A 26,055-nucleotide genomic window follows, 5' to 3' on the forward strand; every position below is an offset into this window, starting at 1 on the left:
CTCCAAGGCTGGAGACTCCAAAACCTCTTCATTCCACAGCTTCTAGGGATTTCTGTTCCACTCACATTGTGCTCTCTATGAATTCCAGCTGACTCTCCAGCTATAGCGAGTTAACAGTTAATAGTTCCTGATGCACTAAAATTCTGCTTAATAGAGGAATGGCCAGGAGTTTGCATGGCTTTGCTTTTAAGCAGGGAATCAGACTTGTTGTGCGCGTGTAACCTCTGTCAAATGGTTCTCTGAGAACACAAGCAGATTTTGCTGTAGAAGAGATGGTGCTTTGGTTAACAATCCCATCACAGGTCTGAGAAAGTGGAGATAGGTAGGAAGGATAAAGAAACACAAGGATTGGTACAGCATAAGGAGAATTAGCAAACCCCACTGAGCCCGGGTTTGGGCTTGATACAAAATCAAGGCATTTGGAATCAGAAGCCAAAGAGCACTTTGCCTGTAATACAGATAATTAAAAAAAGAAAAGCAGCAGCAGGATGCTGATTTTCCATGGTTTGTGTGTGCAATAAACAGCACACTGCCCCACAGTGACAAGAATCCAGGAGTTCGCTTTATTCCATAGCTGAGAGCAGGAGATGACACTAAAACTCACACACCACAAAGGCCTTTTAAACAAATAAATCAATAACCTAATGTTGGAGAGTTTAATTTCTAAGCAATATGCAAACAAATGTTGCTTGTTTTCCAAGGCACAACAGTGTAAACACAAAAACTGCGGCTGCAATATATTTAATACAAAAATATACACACTGTTCATATAAATGACAAACCAGCACATTCCCTCCCATGTATAAACCTTAATTTAAAAAAGTTAGCTTTGTTCTCAGTCATGAGATGTAACACAATGACAATAAAAGTTATTCCCTTAGTGACAGCCACTCGGAACACGTCCCTGTTACACCAGCATCGTGAGTACTCAGAACATCATAACAATTCTGCTGCGTTATGCGAGAGAATTCGGTTTTGTTTTCCTGATAACGCTGACCCTCACTGAGCCGACACCGCAAAGCCCGAACAGCTTCAGAGTCCGAAATGTTCCTGACAGACCGAGTCCTCACCGAATTACATTAAGAACTTTGACATGAGACTGTTACTTTGTTAAATAAATTCTCTTTCTCTATTAATAGTGTCAAAAACCACTCCTCCTTTCAACTGTGTATCTGAAAAACTTTCAATGCAAAGTGAATCGAAACATTGTTTTATTGCTAATAACTGTTCAAACACAAAGAACTGTGCCCATTTGACTTTTCAATAAGCTAATAGTGAACTTACAAAGAAAAACCAATCTATTTATTGCTCAGCCTTTCTTAAGCAAATGAAAATGGGAAAGTAATCCAGATCAGACAGATTTCACCTTCAGTTCACTACAGGGAATTTCAGCATCGATTCATGAACCCGGTTCTGGGGCAGACTGAATGTGGCGCAGCAGCTGGTTACAATAGGCTGGTGTTCGATGCTTGTGCACAACCGCCCCGATCTCTCTCACGAGCAGGTCTGGATGTAGAACGCTTCCTTCCTTTAGAACTTCTGTAAAACAAATAATGTTTTATAAATCCTCAGCCGCTCTGCATCTCTCTAAGGTCCCTGAAAGCAGCTGAAACCAAACCTGGGAGTTGTTGTTCTACAAGGCGTGCAGTCACGACAACCCGGTTCCTGTCTCATTTGTACGTTGACATTTCTGTGCTTGAACACGGACCAGCACACCAATAAATCCTAAAGAATCCACCAAGCAAGCTGGGATACGGTCACACCCTGCAATGGGCAGTGCCTGGGCTCCCTATCCCCGTTACCATCTATAAGGTGCTCTGATACACCTGATGCCAATATTCCCACTCGGGAACGCTGGATAAAGCGTATTTTCATATTACACTTGACGACATGATTGTTAAAAATACATAAGTCTGAAAGTCTTACCTAGGATTGCATTTTGGGTGTTTTCATCTGGGTCATCGAGATGCACCAACAGTTCTTGGTACAGGAACTCAATGTGATTTTCCATTCCGGATTTCACATCGCTGTCCTTAAGGCATTGAAACCAACTGGTTAAGGCGTGAGCGGCTGCCAGTCGAACGTCACAGGACGCGTCATCCAGACACTTCAAAACCTCTGAAAAGGAGCAGGTAGGCAAACAAATAACAATGTGAAGAGTGGAGTTACCTTTTGCATTTCAAAAATCCCAAAACCTATTTTGTCAACGCTGAAATTACTGCTGCATTTGAGACGTGTTTCTGTCTTCTGAACGCTGCGAATACACGTCGCATATTGTTCCTAAAAGCGCACGGTGTGCTGTTATTAGATTGTTACGTTGTCAGTAACATCAAATGTACAAAATTTAGATGAGTTGTGCATTCTCTAGCACTCTTCCCAACAAGGTGCTATCAATGTCTGTTAACGCATTACAAAAGTGTGGAGATTAAGTATTGTTATGCTCTATAAAGCACAGTATTTCTATAAAATACTTCTGCTTCAGGAAATGAGCACGTTGCAGACTCTTTGAACATGCAAGATGCAAAGATACACTTTGACAATTGTCTGATGGCGTACTTCTCCTGAATAAAAATGTTTATTGTTAGATTTGTACGTAAGGAACAGTATCAGTCCGATTTATAACCTCAGAGAACACAAATCCTGTTACACAGCATAGGCTGTACTTCTCCTGATTCATAGTTTAGCATTTAAACATCACCCTTAGGAACATTACAGATAACAGCTCTATTTGGCATTACAGCACTCTAGATTAGTGTTTTCTTCTTCCCTTTTTTTAAATCAAACCCCCAGCCCGCTCCCTATTCAGGTCTATTTATGGCACAATGGTTTGCTCTTGGCACTCTGGAACACAGCAAGGGGAACAATGTGACTACCATTTATATAATGCATTACTGCTCTGCTTTCGCTATAGTTAGAACATTATTTCACGTCGTCTAAACTGGGAAGCAATGCAGATGAAATCCTGGCAAGCCTTGCGAATACCGTAATATTGAGTGAAGTTCCATCTAGTGGCCTAATGCATAATAACGATGGGATGCTGAGTTCTGCCCGTTCGGGAGCGAGGGCATTTCCAATGAACATTAACTTGCCTGCCACAAAACACCTTAACGAAATGTGTTAGAATGTTAAAAAGCTGCTACAGAAAGGCCTTGCGAGAAGCCGCCACTGCTGGAGCCCCATCCGACAGCACCCACTCGGCTGTTTAACACCTTGATTTTCTAAAATGTGCATGTGTACTTTGTACACCTTGAGCAATCCCACCTGCCGGTTTAAGACCACATCTTAGTCTCTGCAGGATTACGATGTTAAATTGCCTCTCATACGCAAAAATGCTGCCCACAGTGTGATTTTGTGCAGGGTTTTTTCCATTTCCTTACTATCTCTAAAATTACCCTGGGGGAGCGTTACCCAAACAGTTACAACACAGAATCACATCCTGCTCCAGCAGGATGCTTTTCATCTGTAAAAACTCAGCTCTGATACTTCAGGTAACAAAGCAACTGTAATTCTTCAACATGGAGATCTTGATTAAAACAAAATTCAACTTTTACACCTACCTGTGTACGTTTTGGTAAATTTATCTTCATCAAAATGCCTCCCACAGGTTTTTATAAGAACACCAACAATACGACAAGCCATCAGTCGAGTAATTTTAGAGTCTTCATCCATGGCGGCAATAATTTGGGGCATTAGCTCATCTTTGACTTTTAAGATCTGCAATTAACAGGGAAAGCACAGAAAACACACAGCTTTTCTGTCACTAATCCAAGATGCTCATTGGTTCCATGGGTTACCATCAGGTTTGGCTGATACTGCACTGCTTAATTCAAAAAGAACAAGTTAACTGTAGAAGTTCACCTAAAATTCTTGAAGTTACACAACTCTATTTTTGCCTCTAAGCAAATTTGGGCAATGAAAATCCACCAGTGGATCATCCAGTTCATGAATGCTCACTACATACGCAGCTGAGCTTTATGTAACTTGTAAAAGCTGCAAATTCACTTGGCTTTTTATTTTTAAAGAGTTATTGGCAAGAGTGTAAGCAATTTGGAGATGAGGATTATGTGTATGTACCAGTAGGTGGTGCTCTTACTCCAAAAGGAAACTTCGCAGTACAGACTGTTGTAATACAATGTTCTAGCAAGTTTCATAGTTTGACTTTAATATGTGCATTTTGTACACCTGAATTACAAGGTATTAAGGCACTGATTCAGAAAAAGTGTTTTACTAGATTAGTTCTCTCTGATATAAATGTTTTTGTATATGTGAAATCAACCAGTTCCATGTGTTTAAGCACTTTGTTCAATTAAGGGCTGTTAAAAAGACTATGAACATCTAAAAACACTTCATTCCATTCATTTTTAAAAATTCCCTTATATTTATCATATTCCCAATGTATCATTCCAAAATGACATTTTTTGTTAAAAAACAAGCTTCAAAACCCCAAGATTCAATGAATCCCTAATGGCTGTGTTGGGTAACATTTCATTAAGTGTACCCCTTGTTAGCTCTGTTTCTCCAGATGTCCTTCGAGTTCCATCTCAAGTTCTCTTGTCCTTTTCAGCAATCTTTTAGGTTTTTTGTCTGAAATGGCCCTGTGGGCTCAAGGCAACCAGCCAACTTGTCCTCAGCACATCACACAACAGCACGTCCTGGCCAGTGCGGTGCTGCTGCTCACACGGGATCACACACGTTAGGGACTGGAAGGGACCTCCAAAGATGAGGTTCCACTAACGTCACGAACCCACGCTGCTGCGCTCACAGCGGTTCGTACTCCGTGTCACAGAACTGATGTTGTGCTAGAACAAAGATCTGCAACGTTTGGCGATGGTGAATCCTACGTCTCACCGTGCTGCAGGCCGCAGGTCTCTCAGCTGGACATCATCATCCCTCCACTATTGATTGTTTCAATTATTAATACTTGATTACAATTAATACATTTTATCATGAAAACTACACCTCCACCTGAACATATTACTTTTAATAAAGATATTTTTCCCCCTTTACATTTATTTTGTCTTCCTAGCCAAGACTTCAAAGTACATTTGGTGAGCAAGAGAGCATTTACCTCTTGTGGTGAAAGCATTTGGGAGCAAACGAGAGCCCCCAGGCAGGACACAGCTGCGGTGCGGATGGCAGCCGCTGTTCTTCCCGCGTGCCACTGCAGGTTGGGAGCCAGGACGTGTTTTACCAGCGTCTCGAGGTGGCTGGGGAACAGCCTGAAGCCAGAAACAGGAAAGCAAAATAAAGGTTCACGGGAAAGTGATAGAGACACTGACAGGAGCAAAAGGAGAATTTTCTTTTATAGAAACACAGGGAGAAAAGGGGAAAAAGAAGACTTAAGCCAACGTGGTTATCATGTACGTGATAAGCTTCTTATAACTTGATTTTTCTAGATAATATTTAAGCAAATACCTAACATTCACGGAAAGGGGAGGTTACACTTTCTCCCATTCCAAACGATGCCCATGACCCAATGTGTTATCTTAGCAAACTACTTACCTTCTCTCTGTCTCATGTTCTCCATCTGTGAAAAGGAAAGAACACCCCATACAAACGCTGTGAGGATTCATTAATATCTGTAAAGCCCTTTGAGACTGTCCAGTGAAAAGCATTTATAACGTGAAAAGTACGAATGCTATTGATGAGACCCCAACTGCTGATATTGCAGGAGTCTACACGGAACACTTGAGCTCACCCTTAGCTCAGAAACTCGTCCCCCTCAAGGCTGAGAGGTGCACAGGATTTTCTGATGGTGCCAGTCCCAATACTACTTTATCTTCATTACGAACACACAAATCTGTTCTATTTTTGCTGACGTTTCTTCCTCCTCCTCTACTGAATGGGCTGTTATGATGCTAAAAGTTGTTGCGAGAGTCAGCAATCGCAAGCGGCGGTATTCCCTCACACCCATTTCATGTCAGTTCAAATAATTTTCAATTAAAAATTAATACAGAAATTAAAAAATACTTCTCTGCATCAAGAAGCCATGTGCCTGGCCTGTGACTATAACTAAGGCTCGGGTTATTCACTGTGCCTTGAAAAAGCAGCTGGCAGCGTGCAAACAGATGGACAAATAACAGGCTCAATCTACCTTGAGTCGTGTGCCCCCTGGTCAAACGTCCCGCAGAGTTGGACTGAGCGCAATCCATCCCATCCCATCCCATCCCATCCCATCCCATCCCATCCCATCCCATCCCATCCCATCCCATCCCATCCGGAAGGAGCTGTCGCTGGCTCTTTTCTGCAAGTCCCACATTTCCAGGGTGATAAGTGGCTGCCATGGAGCTGTGTCCAACCCCAGGAGGAGCAGAATGGGAAGACGTTAACAAACAGTTGTCACTAAGTGCTTTTTAAAAAAAAGGTATCAGTTTAATAAGAAATGCAACTGGCCAAGGCTGCGCGGTGCCCAAGCCAGAGCTCATCGCTGCCTGTCCAGCAGATGGCACCTCGGACCCAGCAATAAACAGGAACCTGCCCTCCCATTAGAGACATCCAAACTGCTCAAAACCCTTCAGATTCACTATTTTAAACCTGTTTTCGAGAATGATTTGATATTCAAAAAGCTGCCAGAAAAAAACACAACTAATGGTCACCACCATTCCAAATTCTCTTTTAGCTCCAAAGCTAAAGAAAGGCTTTGTGCTATCCGATCAGCTGCTTCCAGTTGTAATCAAGCTTTCTGTCAAACTACGAAGAAAAAACACTATCAAAAGATAAAGGTAGATTCCATCAGCATTATGTTAACCATAATGCTATGCTATTTGTGAGAGTATTTGTTCTAGCGCCTTGAAATAGAATCAGTAAAGCAATATCTGGCATTTATCTGACTCAATCACGTCAGACTCAAACACAATCAGATGACCACACAATTGTGTATTGCATAATAACTGAAAACCTTCCTATCCAAACTGTTCGAATGCTTTTCAGGAGCGACATAAATTACTGACAGCAGTGAATGTGATCGTGTAACCAGAACTTAGTACTACTCCACTACACTGCCTCTTATTACCATTAATTTTTGCTGTTGCTGATGCAATTAAATTCTTCCTCTTCCCATTTTCAAATGTTACTGCTCTAAATCTACGTAACTTAATTGTCAAAGCGAGTCACTTCCATGAGAGAACATCCCTCGTGCTATTTGTATTTACAAAGCAGAGTGTTTCAGCTGGATATGATATAACGTAATCTGTGCATACAATACCAGCTCCTATGCAGATTTAAGAGCAGACCTTGGGTTTACATTAAAACTGCTATCGCCATTTTACGGACTTATACACTCAAACTTTTGTTCCATGTTAATTATATTTTACACCTTTTTGTTCTGGCTTGGCTCCTTTACTGCTCGCATGGCACCGCTGCCCTTGGCTCTATACGTTTGTGGATTGATTGAGGTTTTTTGTGTGTATGTTTTTGGTTTTTTCCTAACTTAATATCCTAAATCCAGGTGACTTGACACAAAATCGGATTTGCTTTTACAAATCAAAACGTCCAAAAGTGTTTTGCAAATAACTCTTTGAACACAAGAAGCTTAGGCGTAACTTCGCACATTAAAGCATTTGTTGTGACCACAGAAGGATCACAAATTCAAAGGCTCCTTTAGCTCCCTCTACTGCTTTTTAGTTTCTGAAAATAAATCTACCGGTAGAATTCACAGAATTGCTGCTGTTCTCAGAGGAGAGAGCACCCCATGATGCGCCCGACTGGCCCACCCTTAACCAGCGCTTGTTCTTCTCTTCCTGCAAACAGGTCCATTAAGCTCGCTGGATGTATTTAATCTCGACAAAAGGCCGTTCAGCCCACAGCTGACCAGTTCCCATGCTGCTGCCTGCGGAGAGCCTGTGTGATGTGTGCCTGTATTTGCTGAGTGTAGCACTTCGAAACATATTCTACCCTTTCCACACAGGTAATTTCCCTTTCCTGGGAATCCCAGTGCATGTGGGATAGTTGAAAACCATCCAGATCTGCATGACATCCATTTGGAGCCTCCATAGCGGCAGAGGTAGAAAGACTACAGTGGAGAAAGTCCAAACTTCAATTCATTTCTATTTTTTAAAAATTATTACACTCTGTCCTTCTAATGTTAAAAAAACAGAGAAAAAAAAAGCCACAGAAGATGGTGGGAAAGTCTTTCTTCTTCCAGACACGCTACCATGGACACAATTCTAGGAGTTAAATAACTACCATGCTCATTACCCTCTAATGCCACTGTAGCGTTCAAATAACTGTGTGAAATTAGCACTCTGCTTACCCCTGGGAATCGACGGTTTCACTTGCTCGCTGGAGCAGCTCCGATAAAACAGTGAAAAGTTTTAACCGCATCTGGGGATCTTTGTTTGGCTGAAGACACGTCTTCAGAATGAGAATAAAGCTATTTAGAGCTTCACCTATGACGGGACCTAGAAAACAAACATGTCAGACTTATTCCAGAGTACTGGTAAGTTCTATTTAGACGTTTAATATGCGAGTGCGTTAATATTTGTAATATGCCCGGTATTAAAACAGTACTTAACTTTCCACTCTTGCACAGCAGCTGTTGATGTGTCCATGTTACACCGTATTTCGCGGTGTACAAACACCCAAGCAACCTCTCCGTGGGCTCGGGTACCCACACGGGGCACCGTGGTGCCCCCCAAAGTCCGGTTTGTCCCCACACCTCAGTATTGCTGGGACCAGCAGGACATTTGACATTTTGGGTGGACTAATGCACTTGGAGGGGGATGAACGCTGTTCACTGTGCAGCTCTGCAAGCTCGAGGCTACGCAAAGTTCTGGTTATATCGAACTCCATGAAAAATTCCACTGACTCTGGTGTGACTGTGACACCGCTCGGAACAGCGCCGTTAACTCTGCTTTTTCTTTGTTCAAGTTCGTACAGAACCACAGAATCCCAGAGTGTCAGGGGCCGAAGGGCCCTGGAAAGCTCATCCAGTGCAATCCCCCCATGGAGCAGGAACACCCAGCTGAGGTTCCACAGGAAGGTGTCCAGGCGGGTTTGAATGTCTGCAGAGAAGGAGACTCCACAACCCCCCTGGGCAGCCTGGGCCAGGCTCTGCCACCCTCACCGGGAAGAAGTTGCTTCTCACATTTAAGTGGAACCTCCTGTGTTCCAGTTTGAACCCATTCCCCTTGTCCTAAGTACTGTCACTGCATCCCTTGTGCGTAGATGCGACCTGGAGAGCTGTGCCAGAGGAATGGGATCTGCAGATCCCAATTTTGGTGGAACGTGTGCCAAAGTGTTTCAGTAATCTATACACAGTGATGTGCTGAAGAACGTGAGTGAGGAAATGTTCGTACAGACAGTGTCTGTGAGACTGGCCAATAGATGGAAAACAAATATTTGGACACGTAAGCTGCATCAGTTCATCTCCCCATAATCCTTACTGGTTTCATTTACTGAAAGCCTACTCTTACATAAGATCTTTCCATATGCTCCTTGCAGCCAAGGAGTCTTATGGAATTTGAGCTGCTTCAACATTTTCAGCTTTACTTTCCATCCCATTCGTGTGAAGTTTCTGAAAATGGCATCATTCGTTACAAACCACAGTGTGTCTGCAGGCTCTGGGCACCCTGACTCCGCTCTTGTAGAGCCGGGTGAGCTGTCACACCACTAAACAGATCGTACCTGAGTGGGTTGCGATGACATCGAACTGTAACACTTCTGGAGAATAGCACGTCCAGCCGTCACAGGACACCGAGAGCCATTCCATAAGCTGAATTATGTGCTGTTTGTAGAGATCAACAAAACTATCCAACCGCTGCACTTCGGCTAATGAAGACATTGCTTCCTCTACCTGTTAAAACAGACAGAATACTTGATCTTAACTGAAACAATATGAAAAATAACTAAAAACTTTAAGAACTCATAATTCTACTATAAGAACAGGAAGGACACAAGAAGATCACCATGGTTTCCACTTGGACAATGCAGATTGTCACTTCACGTCTGCCTATTCTGCACCCATTAACTTCAAATCAAAGTAAAACACTTGTCCTGATTTCAAAATGAAATCATAAGGAACACAGCAACGTGACAGCAAAATGAAACAATCGCTAATTGATGTGAAAACCTATCCCAAAACTAACCACATCATAAAAAAGCTCTTATTAGTTTCAGAGACATAGTGATTTCTCTCCTTATTTTAAGAAGGCTTTAAAACGTTAACATGGACGGAATTTCTCACAATCCCACCTGCAGGCTACGGCAGCTTCCAAAACTATTGCTGTTGCAGCTCACAGGAGACGCAGCATTCCCCTCGCCCCCAGTGTTAATACTGCAAGATACTCTCTTTAATGTAGCTGGGCATGTTCCTCTTGACATTCTCAGCTTAGAAGTACCTAAATTCGCTGTTGCATTTGAAACACCTTCTTCATATTTACATTGAGACTGTTCCACGAGTCAGACACATAAAAGGACAAAGGTTATTGTTAAAGGAGATTTGTCTGCTCAGGCACAACAGACTCCTCCTTTCTAGAAGCATCCTACCGGCCAGCCAAAACAACTCAGAATAACTTATCTATAAATTGTTCATTTATCTGTAAATTAATCAGAACATTTTACATGACAGAATGTATCGAGACAGACATTGTGCCCCATTATTAACCCCCCCACAATCCGCAAGATGTTTTTTTCCATTGAAAAAAAGAGATACAAAATAACACGTTGTTCATAAAATCTTTAAGTGGTTTCAAGAATGCAATTAAAAAACAGAGAGAATAAATGAATATGCCAATAGACCGATGCATGTCTTCTCATTAAGAAGCGTCTCATGGCTAAAAAAGCCCCCCAAAAACATATGAAGCATCATTTTCTTTCCTATATTTGAAAGCTAATGAGCTTAATAATGCATTATTTTCAGGCTAATAGCCATCAACTGTGAAAGAAGAGCCGAGATAGCACAGGGCACTGATAATAAACCCCAACGTTATCTTTAGGTCAGCAGTGAAACCACTGAGAAGCTCAACCCATGCTGAACGGACTCTGATCCGGCCTCAGTGTGTTCGGGGCTGTAAACCACCCTGCGAAAGGCTCCGCTGGCGGTCTCGATATTGTCCCTTAGCCCCAAGCAACCAGGAACAGCGATGAACACAATGCCAAGGGGCCGAAAACCAAGCAAGCAGGAGGAGCAGCAACACTCTCAATCAGGTCACATCACATGCGGTCTCCCATACCTCTGTGATCCTCTGTTCCCTTTAGTAAAGCCTGAATTGAAGCTCTATAATGCAAATTTTTGATTAATTTCTGTTTATACTCAAAATCTTTTATCCTGAATACAGATGTCTTCCCTGAACAAAAATTTATACTTGGCAAGCTAGTTGTAAAATAGTTGTTCTATATGATCTCAAGCTATTTGAACAGGGACTCCCTGCTTTCCGCACGCTCTGCAGCTCATTTCGATGTTCTGGAATAGTCGGTAACCAGGGGAAAACATAAAATCAAGCTGTATTTGTCTTTGTGGCAAATCTGAAATATTGCAATGATGTAATCTCCTTGCCAGATTCTCTGTCTTCCTAGCTGAAAGAAAGGCTAATGAGAAAAGGATCCTCATCCAAAGTACTGTCAACTTTAAAAATCGTCTGGAACTGCAGGAACATCTTAAAGGTTTCATAATCTTGGGAGATTAACTTTTCCATTTATGAAAATCGGGCTTTATCTCCATGAAACTGTTTTCTTTGTAGCAGCATTAACTTGTAATTTTTTAAATGGACATTGCTGACTTTACAGACCACCGCAGGGCTAAACGGACAAGGTACTGCAAACCACGGCAGATCCGTCTGTCCGAGGCTTGGATGGGCTGATTGCTGAAAACAAACCAAACCGAATCCCCAAAACCCCACTTTCCCCTGCCCCTCTCTGAGCAGGCTCTTCACGCCATACATCAACCAGCCAAGCCTTTTCAAGATTTGTTTCAAGCTTTGTTCTATTTTACTTCTTTGGGAATAGTTCTGTAAGCGGCAGCCTGTCAGCTCCGGGCCATAAATAGCGGTGCTGAGGAATGCCATGCCCGCGAGCTACAGAACAGGGAGCAGAAAAGCCACCGCATTCAAGGTGTACGCTTGAAAAAAGACAACTTGGATAGGTCACAATTGTGGCACATGAGGACGGCTTCCTGATTTATTTGATATTTAGCCTGGGGAAGAAAGAGGAAGGGAGAAATAAGGGGGTGAGATAATGCTTAGCCAAAAAAGCTCATCTATTATCAGGGTATCTACAGATGTCTTTGATTTTAAAGCATTCCTGCAACTTTTAAACTTTTGGGTCTGGTGGGGAGGTAAAAAGGTCAAATACTGTAAAATCAGTCTGATCTTTGTCTAAAGGTAAAAGAATTGATCGTGAAAGGATCATTTTAAGGTTTGTAGTGCTCTTGATCTATAGGCAAATTGTTCTTTAATAGTCAGGAAATGAATCTGAGTGTTCTCCTGGCCTCTTGTGTGCTCCTGTGTATAAACTGACATTAACAATAATCCAGTGACTTTAATCTACCTGAAACATAAGCATCAACCAGCACAAACTCTTGAACACTTTCTGTCCCAAAATGTTACCTGAACCAAGGCCCAGTAATTAAAACCCACCCAAGTAAAATGTTTTCCCAGACCAACGGCAGCCGTGGTCCAACTGTGAGCTCCCCGTGCTCCAGAAATGCATTTCAAGCCATCTGTTCTGAAAACTCATGTAAATACACTGCTCCCCACTGGCACAGCTCACAGCTGGTGAACAAGCCTTACACGATGCAGCAATAAGGGCAACTCTTAAGTTTCCTACCTGAGGAACATCCTTTCCTATTATGTCAGCCAAACTCAGACATTAACCAGATTTCTGCAGACCACACTTACGTAAGAGTCAGTATTTGCCTTAGAAATGTCAGTGGCCATTCTAGACTTCATAGTGCTTGCAAGACACAACAGACCATTCAGCTCTTCTGGCATCACTGTTGCCCCAGACTTTAACCTCAGCTTTAGTCCCAGCCTAACCCTATCACAGAATCCCAGAGTGTCAGGGGTTGAAGGGCCCTGGAAAGCTCATCCAGTGCAATCCCCCCATGGAGCAGGAACACCCAGCTGAGGTTCCACAGGAAGGGGTCCAGGCGGGTTTGAATGTCTGCAGAGAAGGAGACTCCACAACCTCCCTGGGCAGCCTGGGCCAGGCTCTGGAACTCTCACTGGGGAAGAAGTTTCTTCTCAAATTCAAGTGGAACCTCTTGTGTTCCAGTTTGAACCCATCACCCCTTGTCCTACCATTGGTTGTCACTGAGAAGAGCCTGGCTCCATCCTCCTGACACTCACCCTTTATATATCTGTAAACATTAATCAGGTTTGGATAAAATGTCTTATCAATAGTGAAAAATAGAAACAGAACAAAATATTAAACCAGCTCATACTTTACCTTTTCTTTAAGGTGCTGAGCACACGGTGTTGCCATTACTGTCACCAACACTTTCATTAGCTGCAAGCTGATTTCTTTGCAGTCCTCCTGGCAGACTTCAATCAGTGCTTGTACACAGCAAAGCAACTGCTCCATGTAAAGGGCCTGGTTTTTAATACAAGCACACATTTATTTTTATTTTTTTTTAGAAAAGATAACTTCAAGGGAGAAATACGGGAAGCGACATTAATAAAATCTGAACACTGTATAATCATCTAAATTGGTATTAGTGAAATAATGTTAGTTCTGACTTCCTGCGTTTGACTTTTTATAGAATACAGAGTCTTCCTCCCGCACCGTTTGTATTTACCTTGTCCTGTTACAAAAAGAAATGACCCTGCTCTTACTCACACAACTGCTCCACTGTGAATAAAAACTTCAAAGCATTTTGGAATGCTTACTGATAGTATTTTCTCTTTCTGAAGTGCCATTTGTTAATTAATAACATATTTGCTACAACTCTTTCAAATATTATTCCATGTTTGACTATTTTGAATGGAACAATAATGGTTAAATACATAAACCAAGAAAACTCGATGGCTGCTTTTATCTCAGCCAGTTTATCTCATTTGATGCAGTATAATGCACGTTATCTTGATCCAGCTGATACCAGTTGAAGCCAGTATTGTTGCCAGTCAGTTTGCAAGAACTTTTATGATAAAGTGCAGCAGATATTCCATGAAGTTGTCAGACTGCATTCAGTGAACAGAAGGGGCCATTGTTACAAATTTACTCCAGAAAAAGAAATCCAGTCTAGGAATAGGTTAGCTATAAGCGTTATTAATCTCATGGACATGCTCAATCCTTAGCTAAACAGTGTCTACGCAGCATTCACTGTCTAAAATAGAGAGAGGTTGTTTTCCAAGACCAAATGCTAGTCCAATTCTGACAAACGCTTCGGCTGCAGATGGATGTGTCACTGTACCCAATGCCAAATGGAAGCGGTAAGCTTAAGACCTCAGCAATTTTGCAGATGTACTTCAGGGAATTGTGATTTGAACAATCAGGTTACAGCGCTTCCAGTTAGACGAGTTCCTCATCATCACAGGCTTTGTGAGGATTAAGGTTAATTCCTGCATCACTGGTACTTTTAGGGGAGAAACCTAATGAAGGAAGAACTTCAAACGTGTATCTTACATTGGCTCAAGAAGACAATTACACTAGATTCAGTCTACACACGTGAATGACTGTTTCAAAGGGAAGCCTGTATGGGACATGAAGTCAGATTTCCACGGGCACAGCGCTGGTCCTTCGTTGGTCATCTTAAGAGCAGAGGCTTGATGAGTTTCGGTGGAAGGAAAGCTGGGATTTCATTTTGGGGTGCAGGGAAATTGTAGGGATTCTTGCACATCTCTAACAGATCTATTTCCACATCTCAGCAATTGGAGGGGAAACAAAAAAAGCCCCAAAGTTAAAACACTCCATTGCACATTGAAGAGACTCTCTTGTCTCCTCCTACAACAACTGATGAATATTCTTCAAATGCTGAAATGGAAACAGTCTTCAGGCTCAGCTAATTGGTACACGCACACTGGGAAGCAAATTTCTAATTTATAAAGGTCTTCCTCCTCAATTCTCACTTAAAGAAAAGCAAGCAGGCCCAATAGTTTACAAATGATAATCCTAATGTACACATAAGCGCACTGCCATCTTCCTTTTAAAATGGAAAACAAGAATAATGCCAAAACAAAAAGACAATTATACTAAGAGGGAACCTTTATTGGGAAACCTGACGTGCCAATTACAACGGATTGTGAAAAGCTTTCAATCATTTTTACTCACGAAGATCAAAATACATGATCTTGCTTGGATTGTGAACACAAGGCATTTCAAAACCTGGGTTACATTCTGGCAGCCAAGCCGGTCCTCTATCAGTACAGTGCATACTAAACGGATTCTCCTCCCCATTATGCCTTTTCATTTTCTTTCCACTCTCTGAAGACTTACACAGCAGGTCTCAAACTCAAACCCACAGAGGATGGACTGGTAGGCAAGATTTTGAGAACAGCAGTTTTGACCAAGAGAGCACAACACAGCTCAGGGAGGGCAGGGAAGCTCCTGTTTTGTCTCAGACACACATCCACAAATGTATCCTGAGATAGGGAGGGTTAGGTGTGCAAGGGAGGGATAGGAATGGGACCACTTAGGGAGAACAAGGGAAAAAATAAGTTGGAGAACCATGGGTCTAAAACTTCGGTCTGTTGTGTATTTTACCTCTTCAGATGGTTGACAAACCGCAGCTTGTGACAGTGTGTTGCCAAGTTCGGTCACATGAGGCTGTAAGATTTCCTTTGGGCTGCCCCAAATCACTGCGCTCAGAACCATCAGACAAGACGGCTTCGGCGTCCTCCCGAAGGCTGACGTGATTAATGTCATCCACACCTTGGGGCTGACAAACGTTCCAATCAATTCTGCTGCTTTCACACACTGAAAAAAAGAACAGGAATAACTTGAGGATTTTCCTGGAAACACCAAGACCATTCAATATATCATGGGCTTTTTCTTTTTATGATTCCAGCTGTTATTTTAAATTCTTCAGCAGTTGCCTTGTAGGCCTTTTCCACTCACTCAGTAATGATTATATGCATGAAGAAATTTTCTTGACATGTGTTCAGTAAGCACATAATAAGCCATGCAAGCACTCTTCCCAGCATCAGACAAACTGCCATGAGAAAGTAACGCACAGGAACGACGAGTACAACTTCCAGGGTAATAAAGGCTCCAGCTCAGAATAACCAGATGTTGCAGATTTACTGGTTTAGCATTTTGTCCTCCAAATGCTGTTCCAAGAAATGCTCTCAATGCACCCAGCACCCAACTATTGAAAGCAACAATTAAACCCTGGAAGAGAAATTTGTTTGTTCTTGTACTATATTTTGACACCAATGTTAGAGATGTGGCTTAGTGTGGAAGCACTGCCATGGGGGAACTGTTCCAACCTCTTGCTTCAACTGAAAATGCTTAAATTACGGTGTATTCCCCATGATACTCATGCCCTCTGATCCCACCTCTGCCTTGCACACATATTGGTGCTTTGTATTCCACATGAAACACGGTCACACCAGAGCTGATCCCCGACTGACGGCAATGGTTTACAATCAGGTGCACGAATAAAGTCAACTCCTGTGCCATTACCTGCGCAACAGCAACATTTCTTCCTAACCCCTTATTTAATGGTTGGGTCGTTTCCCCTAACAGGAAAGTTTATTTCCCCTTGTATATAATTTTTAGTCTAGTGATTTAGCCATGGATTTTTAATTGCACCTAGTTAATACTTGCATCATCTTAGTCTTTTATTCTCAATGGAAGCACGCAGCCATGAATTCTATAGTTTAAACTCGCACTATATAAGGCTGTTTCGTTTTGCAGGGGTGAAGACTCCAAACAGTTATAACACAGTCTATGTAGGGAGGAGCACAAGGTTCACATCTATTTGCCTTGTTGCCCCAAGGCTTTTCTACTTTAATCCATTGCTTATGATTTTTTAAGAGATCATTATCAATGCTTCATGGAGTTGACATATAAACTAAATGGTGTTTAAATAACTGAACCATTGGTCTTCATACCAGTAATACTTACTATGTTGAAATAAATGTATTCTTGTAAGTTAATGTTTCCATGTTTTTCACATTCATAAAAACCTGAGCCTGATCCTTCAGTCATGGGCAATTCCCAGAGACCTAAGGTCAGGTCAGTCCCCACGAGACGGACTCAGGAGTACGAAGGACAGGGTCTTTATTCAGTGTACAACAGACACTTGAACAGATCAAACTCACATTTTTAACCACGCTGCTTTCTTCATCCAAGCACGCTTGGTACAAAGTTCTAAGCAGCAGCTCCATGTGTTGGGTTATGTGATCCTCCGCATGCAGCAGTAACGTGTACAGAAGCTGGGACGCTTTTATTCTCGTGCTTTCAACCCAGTCTGTTATATCATGACACAGACCTGGCAGAATTTTGGAAAGGTTTCTTGACACGAGCTCCCGGCAGCCCAGTCCTGGCCGAGCCACTGCAAGGGAAAGAAGAAACAACAGAGAAACAGAAATATCAACGGAAAATCCAGTGCACATTCGTCCTTCCAAAGGTTTAAAGCTCTGAGATAAGAGCTACAGGCGCCTGCTTCAGCGTGGAACAAAATATTCCAAATGCTGCTGAGGAATTGACCTGTGTGAGCTGCATTTCTTTAATACATACTGCACAATTTAAACTCCACATGGGTCTCTGAAAATCTATATATCACTGGATGGTGACTTAAATCTTGTGTTTTGAGATGGTTACAGGAGGGGAAGAGAAAGAGAACTGAATATGGGACATTATCCACGCAGGAAAACACAGTTTCACAATTTCCGTTTCATTTTTACAGCAAAACAAATCCCATCACAAAACTAAACTGAAACACACAAAGGTAAAACAGAAGTAAGACTTTTGCATACAAACATTGCAGTAGCACTGAGTTAAATGTAATTTGGAAGAGGAAAGAAAGGTGGAAGTCACAAATAGTACGGGGGACACACAGTAAAACAGACAATGCCAATTGTGCCCTCTAAAGGAAAAGGTTACAAGTGTATCTAGTAAATTAAAAGTAGAAAGGGAACTGTGACTTGTACAAGTGCTGTTTAATGGATCAAGCCAACAAAACTGACATTCGTTTAAAAATCACAGCTATTACACCAACTCTTTACTAAGGCCTTTTCAGGACAAGTGGCTGCCGCAGACACAGCTCTTCAATCTCTGATTTTTACATCAAATAACACATTTCAAAATTAAGTGGAAGACTATACAGGAGTTGGGGGGAGTGAGGGGGCACTTTTTCCCCAGATTAAGTTTCATTTGTAAAGATCTTGTGGAAAGTGGGTTTTTGTTGTTACTTTTTGTTTTTACACAAATATATATTCCCTACCTCAAGAGAGGCTGCAGATTTCTGGAGGACTAATAAACTTATGTTCCCCAACAAACGCCTACTGTCCTGTCTGATAATCATCACATTTACATCTAAATTCATTTATAAATCACTGAGTCTCAGAAGAGCAACTTGACCAATATCACGAGCAACTGTCAAACCTCTGCTTCTGTACTTCACACGTAAGTTACGGGACCGCTTTCCAAACAACTGCAAGAAATGGTTCTTAGTGATTCTTTCTACAGCAGATTTTCCTTTACACTGCACATCCTCACACAAAATCTGAACATTTGTTCTTTAAGAACCACCAACTTATTATTGCTACACATAATGGTCACATACTGTTTTAAGAGAGAAATGTTACTCATTATGAGGTGTCAAAAACATTGAATGCACAAGTACGATTGTTATTTCTCTACAGTCCTCCTGCAAATGCTGAGACAGGAAATGACAGAGTCGTCTCAGTATGATTTTCCTGCATGGGTCTGTGTAACTACAAATGCTAAAAGGAAAACAGACTGAAGTAAATGGCCTGAAGAATATGAAAGGCTTATAAATACCTAAGAAATACTTAGAGCGGGAAAAAAACAAAAATTCAAGCATCAGGACATGAGCTGCTGCTTCTTTTGTCAGTGGAAGGTAACATTTTGGATTATGAAAACTGACACCGAATAGCAAAAGGTCAAATAAAGAAATCAACCTGAGACAGCAAATGCAGACTGGCATTCTATGCAACCCGAGGCGGAATTTTGTGGGAAGAATTTAGACCGTTCTTTATCAGCAGTTCCTTCATTTCAGATGTTCAAATGCAGGCATTTATCCCTGTAGCTACTCCTGTCAAAGGCTTCCCTGCTGTAAACTCTGCACCTGTGTCCCGAGGCGATGACTGCTGGGGCTCAATGAAAAGCTGCTCGTTGGCTGGATGACACCAGGTATGAGCTCTAACCCTGCTCTTCCTGCAAGATCTGTCATCCCGAGATCAAAGCACGGAGGGCTCATACATCAGGTCCATTATCCTGACAGCCGGGCAAAGATAGTTAAGGAAAACGCACTATAAAAATCACAGTTGTAAAAGGATATCCCAGCATATAAGTCAGAAGAAATGGCAATAAAATGTCTAAATATGTCACGATCATATTAAAAAACATGTGGAGGGGAAACAGAGAGGAAGGACACACATACTAATAACTCACCCATATAGAGTCTGTGGTAAGACACCACAAATTATTACTTGAAACTAAGTTATACTAACGTCTTTGATAAAGTATCTGTAAGGTGAAGTAGCCAATCATCCTTTGATTTTTCTTTTGTCTTTTGCCTGACCTTTAATAAGACACACAATTTGAAAGTAAAGATAAGCAGCAGGAAAATGCATCCCAAAGTCATCATTAAGTTGGGACTTGAGTTGAAAATGATGAGGTCACTTTTTAAAATGTTCTTTCGTTATGTATATGTATACGTGTATGTGTGTGTGTGTACGTCACGCTCAAGCCTTAACTGCATCACTCCACCACGTAAAATGCATGAAAAGTCAATTAAGTGCAGGGCTGGAACGTTGCCCAAGTTTGTGAAGCACATTTATTGTGCTAAGAAGATGATTTCAGGAAATATATATCATTTAATTATGAAGTAATTGATCGATGTCCCTTCCTAAAAAAAAAACACAACAAAAAACCCTCACCAGCGTGCACACACACTAAACGCAACACACATCTAGAGAAAACAGAACAAGACAACAGCATTAGCAATACAAATGGTAACGACTGCTTCAAAGCCCAGCACACGAAGCCTTTTATGACCTTCACTATATCATGGTCATTACAAAGTAAGGGACTGGAGCTCGGACACTCAACTTCAGCAGTTTATCTATGTTAAAAAATTCTCTGACTGCAAAAAAAGAACCATGTTTCTGCCACCAGTGCTGGAAGGAAAAGCATTCTGCACCGTCTACAAACGCCTCAGGTAACACTACACATAAAACAAGGAGGAGAAAAAAGGGAAAGGATAACAGATCAACCTGACTGTCTTCAAAGCTAAACAGCGCTGTCAAAGCAGTCAGCATTATGAAGCACTTCCCCTTTCATTCAAGCATTACTGAGTAAAACAGCTTTAAAAAAAAAAAAGGTATAATTTCAAAGAAGAAAGGACTCCGGAACCCACTGTCATGGAAAGGATTTTGCTGCTGGGTATTCTGTGATGTGCTTGTCAGGTAAGCACAAGTCAAGCACGAACCTGTTCTTTCACACCGAGAGGTTTTGTTCTGTTAAATGTGAGTGTAGAAATCAATAAATGACCCATTTAAATCCTCTCTCTCACCAACACCCGTATGCGTATTTTTAAACATTAACTTTATGAACCTGAGACAGGAAACAAGCTTCAAGCTACTGCAAACATATAGTTTTAAAGCTACCTATAAATCACACAGTACTAAGAAATAATCTACCCAGGCTACATATTTTGGGGTTTTGTGTATAATAAAGGGAATTATTGTTCCTGTTCCCACATTCTTCATGCACACTGGCGGATTTCAGTTCACATGCCAGTGTCTCGCAGGAAGTTTGAAATCATTTCACTTCAAATTTTTCTTCCACGTCAATCCTGTGTGCCATTAATGCTGTGTCTGGCTGTCAGTATTCACAGGCTCTTCCATCCTGCCTTCCTTTCTGCTCTGCTCTATGCCCACTCTTTCATTGTTCACCTGCTTGCTGGCTAATGTGGAACTTTCTGCTGCTTCTGCATCACTGCTTTACCTCTATTCAGCACGGGCATTTTCATTTACTCTTTCTCCAAAATGGATTTTGAGATTAACGGAAAAAATGAATGTAGTTACTGAACAAATTTAAAAAAATAGAAACTATTTAAACAATTTAAATAATTTTATATACATACGCGTTGTATATTATATATATGCTACCCCTATACATTAACTAATATTACACACCCTGCTCTGCTGTCATGACTGCACCGCAGCTCTCAGGGATTATTCAGGAAGCAGAAACCACTTTCAGTGCACCACTTACCGCCTTTGGGATAACGAGAGGGCGGGACACTGAAATCCATCTTATCTTTCAGATCTTCTTCATTCTCTTTCTCCCACTGCAAGCCTATCTTCTCCCAGTAAGTGCAAGCCAGTTTCCTAGATACAAAATAGAAGTCTTGTACCATCATGTCCCCAAAAGAAAAACATTCTAAAATGAGACTTCTGGAAATTCTGACTTCTTAAAATCAGCTGGAGGGAGGGGAAGCATTCCTGCCATTGAACCTGGGCACATTCAGAGTTTATGCTTCTTTGTACTCAGTGGACAGAGGTCACCTCTTCCAAAGGATAATTCTACTTCCAGCTCTGTCTTAATCTCTCTTACTTGGTTGAATGTAGTGTAAAAGGACAATGTAACAAAAGATACTGAAGATATTCCTGACATTTTAAAGTTAAAGAAAAAGAAGAAGTGGGTTTTTTCCCCTCCAAGCAATACATTGTGAGAATAGAAACACTTCCATGTATGACAACTATTTAGGGAGAAAAAAGACAAGAAAAGGTGTTCTGCTTACATATTTTCAGGAATTTCATCAGTAAAGCTGCCAAGTAGCAAAGGGATCAACTTGTGAAAATATGAGTATCTATCTCGCAGGTGCAACAACCATTCTCCAACGACAGCTGTTACGGCATGCCGAACCTGCACAGATACAAGAAGATTATTTTGAATACGTCAGAAAAATACAAAACCAAAAAACAAGTCTTTGCTTTTGGTGTACATATATATCACTTGGTAAAGTGCATCAATAGTCCCAGATGAAATGACAAGAACCCAGGACTTCCTCGCTTGCAGCAAGCATCTCAGGCAGCATGCAAGCTATCAAGCTCCCTCTTGTGTTCTCACTCTGGCTTAGTTAGTCTTAGACTATTTGCTGCACAAAAGCACATCTCTGATGGGAAGACAAGATGTAGATCTGAACAAATCCTCGTGATTAAAACCTCCCTGAGAATGTGAGAACTGTACATTTCTCTGGAATTTGAAGCCTTCCAAGCACACCTCCAGAAGCCAAGTTCTGCTTCTCACTGTAAAGGCAGCCTAAGTTAAATAATGGGAATACATCCACTCAAAAATTAAAATACTTTAGTGAAGTTGCAGATTTTAAAATTACTGCCTGAATCGCATCTTATGAAGGGATTAATACCATAAGTGTTTGCTAAACATGAGAAAGCCACAGAATCAAGTCCCAGAGAGAGCTGACAGAAGAATTTTAGACAAAATTGAAGGCACCCATTAAAATAAAAAGGTGCCTACAAGCTTCAAGAGCCTGCAGAATTAGACAGCAGCTGAACAGGTCAGCCACCTTCACTTTGGATAGCTTACAACTGATGGAGCCTGTATGAGACCTATTTACATGGCTCAATGAAATGACTGGAATTTGAAAATTTGTGGGGAAGGGAAAAGACCAAACCCAAACCAACCAGATTTTAAATAAATCCAGAAATAAAAAAAAGAAGAAAAACACACCTTGGGAATCTCATCAAATAATCTCTGTGCCAGATGAGACAGAACATCATCCACGGACTTTCCATTTCCATACTGTATCACTGTTCCAGTAGCCTGAATTACATCAACACGAACTCTGTAGTGCTGGTGTGAAATTGTCTGCATTAAGGGTTTTATCAGAGATTCTGACTGCATATGGAAGTGCTCTGTTAGGGCAGAGAGACAAACACACCTTCAAACATGCACTTTTTGTGGGTGATTCAGCAACACAATGTCAGCAATACTAATCAGGCTGCTGTTCATAGTGTTACAACATTTACGTAGCATGCAGATTTAATTTTATACTATATTAGAGCCGAACACTAGCACAGATGGACTCCACTAGCCCTGGCCTGGTTCTTCTCTAACACATACTCCAAGGCCTGCAAAGTGCACTCTTAGTCTGTGTGCAACTTCTCATAGAATCATAGAATAGTTTGGGTTGGAAGGGACCTTCCAAGCTCCCACCCCTGCCATCAGCAGGGACATCCTGACCAGCTCAGGCTGCTCAGAGCCCGGTCCAGCCTGGCCTGGGATGTCTCCAGGGATGGGGCATCCACCACCTCTCTGGGCAATCTGGGCCAGTATTTCAACACCTTCATCATAAAGAGTTTCTCCCTCACGTCTAGCCTGAATTTCTGCTCTATTAGTCTGAAACCATTACCCCTTGTCCTGTTGTAACACACCCTTCTAAAACATCTGTCCCCATCTTTCTTATTAAGTGTCTTTTAAGTACTGAAATGATATAATGTCTTCTCGGAGCCTTTTCTTCTCCAGGCTGACCAAGCTCAACTCTCTCAGCCTGTCCTCACAGCAGAGATGTTCCAGCCCTCTGATGATCTTGGTGGCCTCCTCTGGTCCCTCTCCAAGAGGTCTATGTCCTTCCTGCACTGAGAGCTCCAGATCTAGATCTCCCATCCTCTCTCCTGGTTGCATCCCTGTTACCTCCTGCCACCCCCAGCTCGGGCCCTGTCCCCCCAGGAGCCTGCAGGCCCATATCAGCCCCACCACTCCCCTCTTTGCCCAGCCCTGGGCCCCACCTGGCATGGCCTGGGCGCAGGCTGTGGCGCACCTGCAACTTTCGCGCCTGACCTCGGCATAGCTGTCGAGGAGGGTGGCCTGGAGGATGCGGATCACCTCGCTGAGGTAGGGGACCATGGAGGCCCCGCAGCGCCGCAGCAGCAGGCCCAGGAGCTGGACCAGGCCGAGGCGCAGCTCCTCGCTGGGCTCAGCGCCCTGCGGCGGGCACAGGCGCTGGGCCAGGGCCGGCAGGAGGACGGGCAGCGCCTCGCCGGGCCGGTCGCCGTGGCTGAGCCCGTGGCAGAGGAGCTGGAGAGCGAGCTCCCGGCAGCGCTCCGCCGCGTCCCCCGCCAGGCAGCGCGCCAGCGGCCGCAGCAGCTGCGCCCCGAAAACCTCCTGCACCACGGCGGCCGAGAGCGGCCGCTCCTGCACCTGGGCCCGGATGGCCTCCAGCGCCCGCAGCCGCGCCGCCCGGCCGCAGTCGGGCTCCTGCAGACAGCTGAGGGGCCGGCTCAGGGCCTGCGCCACCTCGGCCGCCGCCATGCTTTCGCCGTCGCCGCGGAAGTACGGCGCCGTTACTAAGGACGCGCGAGGCTTTTACGACGGCGGGCGGGCGCTTTACGGTGAGGTGGGGCGGGGTCTTGTGGCGGGTCCGACAGCAAAGCAGCGGGAGATGGGCGGGAGTTCCAGCAGGAGAGCGACCGGTTATTTGTATCACACGGGGAAAAAAACAGATGCAAACGCGAGAGAAACACACGAGTGGCTGTAGATGGTGGAAAGTCTGAGGGGAAAAAACCGGACCCCACAGAGCAGCCCAGCTGCTGGGATAAGCGTGTCACTGTGTGGAAACTTCCACATGCTACCTGTATTGCTTTTCCCTTCTGTTTTTTTCTCTGGAGGGATTAATACTGCAGTGACCACTGGTTTCTGTAACAGCATTATATATTTTTAGTGTTCATTTGTGTCAGTTAATGCATATTTATACTGGTTCCATATTGCACTTACATGTGCTTTACACAACAGTGGTTTGTGTGCTGTTCTGGTGACTGCAGCCAACACACATCAAACCAAAAGGGTCGTCAGGGTCTTTTTCTTGACTAATCATTCCTTAATTTAAAAAAGCAGTAAACCACAGAACTAATTCAAATTATTCTTCTAAAATATTTACCAACGAGTTTTAAAGTATTTACCACCAAGGAGTTTATCCTCTTGTTATGCTGCTTGTAGCTTGACTGTGAAGCTTTGAACTCTTTATTCACCCTTTATTCCGTGGGGACCGCGAGTGTGAATTCCCTGGGCACAGAGGAGACATCAAACATCCGTCAGAGCGTTCCTGGCAGCGCGCTGGCACCCGGCCCAGCACAGGCGCTGTGGCTCGGTCCCAGCTGAGACCACGCTCCTCACCAGCCCTGCAGAGCGATGCTCTGGGTACGACGGCGTCCCTTTAATCACCCAAGTGACCGAGCTGACAAGCTGCCCTGCCCAGCCCCGTAGGATGCAACAGGTGCCAGAGAGCGCGGGGGCCACTGCGCTCCTGCCTCGCCTCAGCAGCTCGTCCTTCGTGGTCAGAACACCTGTTGTGTCCTGGTGGATCAATGTGGCCAGGCCATCCTTCCTGGCCAGCCCCATCCTTCACAGTCGGGCTGTTGTCCTGCAAAGCCAGCACATGCTTTGTAGCCATGTCCATCCTTCATGGTCAGACCAGCTTTCATGGCCAGCCTCTCCTTTGTTACCAGGTTGTTGTACTTCATAAAATCATAGAGTTGTTTAGGTGTGCAAAGAACTTTAAGATCATGGAATCCAACCGTTAACCTAACATTGCCAAGTCTACTACTAAACCACATCCCTAAGCACCTCCAGTGATGGAGACTCAACTGCTTCCCTGGGCAGCCTGCTCCAGTGCCTGACAACCATTTCCATGAAGAAATTTTTCTCAGTATCCAATCTAAACCTCTCCTGGTGCAACTTGAGGCCATTTCTTCTCGTCCTGTCACTTGTTACATGGGAGAAGAGACCAACTCCCACTTGCTCCAACCTCAGGTTGTTGTAGAATCATAGAATGTGCTGGGTTGGAAGGACCCACAGGATCATGGAGTCCAACTGCTGTCCCTGCGCAGGACACCCCACAGGTCACCCCGTGTGTCTGAGGACGTTGTCCAGTCTCCTCTTGAACACTGTCAGGTTGGGCCGTGACAC

At 43.1% G+C, this 26,055-nt stretch overlaps 1 protein-coding gene across 2 annotated transcripts; it reads right to left on the reverse strand.

The window, feature by feature from the left end:
* Positions 1-540: 540 nt before the first annotated feature.
* Positions 541-24,413, reverse strand: DNAAF5 (dynein axonemal assembly factor 5). Of its 2 annotated transcripts, none has more exons than XM_065851151.2 (13): positions 23,880-24,413; positions 22,822-23,006; positions 21,872-21,996; positions 21,343-21,458; positions 17,199-17,431; positions 15,637-15,849; positions 13,384-13,527; positions 9,625-9,793; positions 8,252-8,399; positions 5,069-5,219; positions 3,558-3,714; positions 1,927-2,118; positions 541-1,539 (listed from the first exon to the last, which is right to left on the reverse strand). In XM_065851151.2, exons 1-13 carry the CDS (start codon positions 24,400-24,402, stop codon positions 1,400-1,402), a joined length of 2,496 nt encoding a protein of 831 aa, XP_065707223.2. In that variant the 5' UTR covers positions 24,403-24,413; the 3' UTR covers positions 541-1,399. The 2 variants fall into 2 exon arrangements, with proteins under 2 accessions (XP_065707223.2, XP_065707222.2); XM_065851150.2 differs by having other exon boundaries at positions 23,912-24,070.
* Between the last annotated feature and the right edge of the window lie 1,642 nt (positions 24,414-26,055).

The sequence above is a fragment of the Patagioenas fasciata genome, chromosome 15, assembly GCF_037038585.1.
Source record: "Patagioenas fasciata isolate bPatFas1 chromosome 15, bPatFas1.hap1, whole genome shotgun sequence".
Lineage (NCBI taxonomy): Eukaryota > Metazoa > Chordata > Aves > Columbiformes > Columbidae > Patagioenas > Patagioenas fasciata.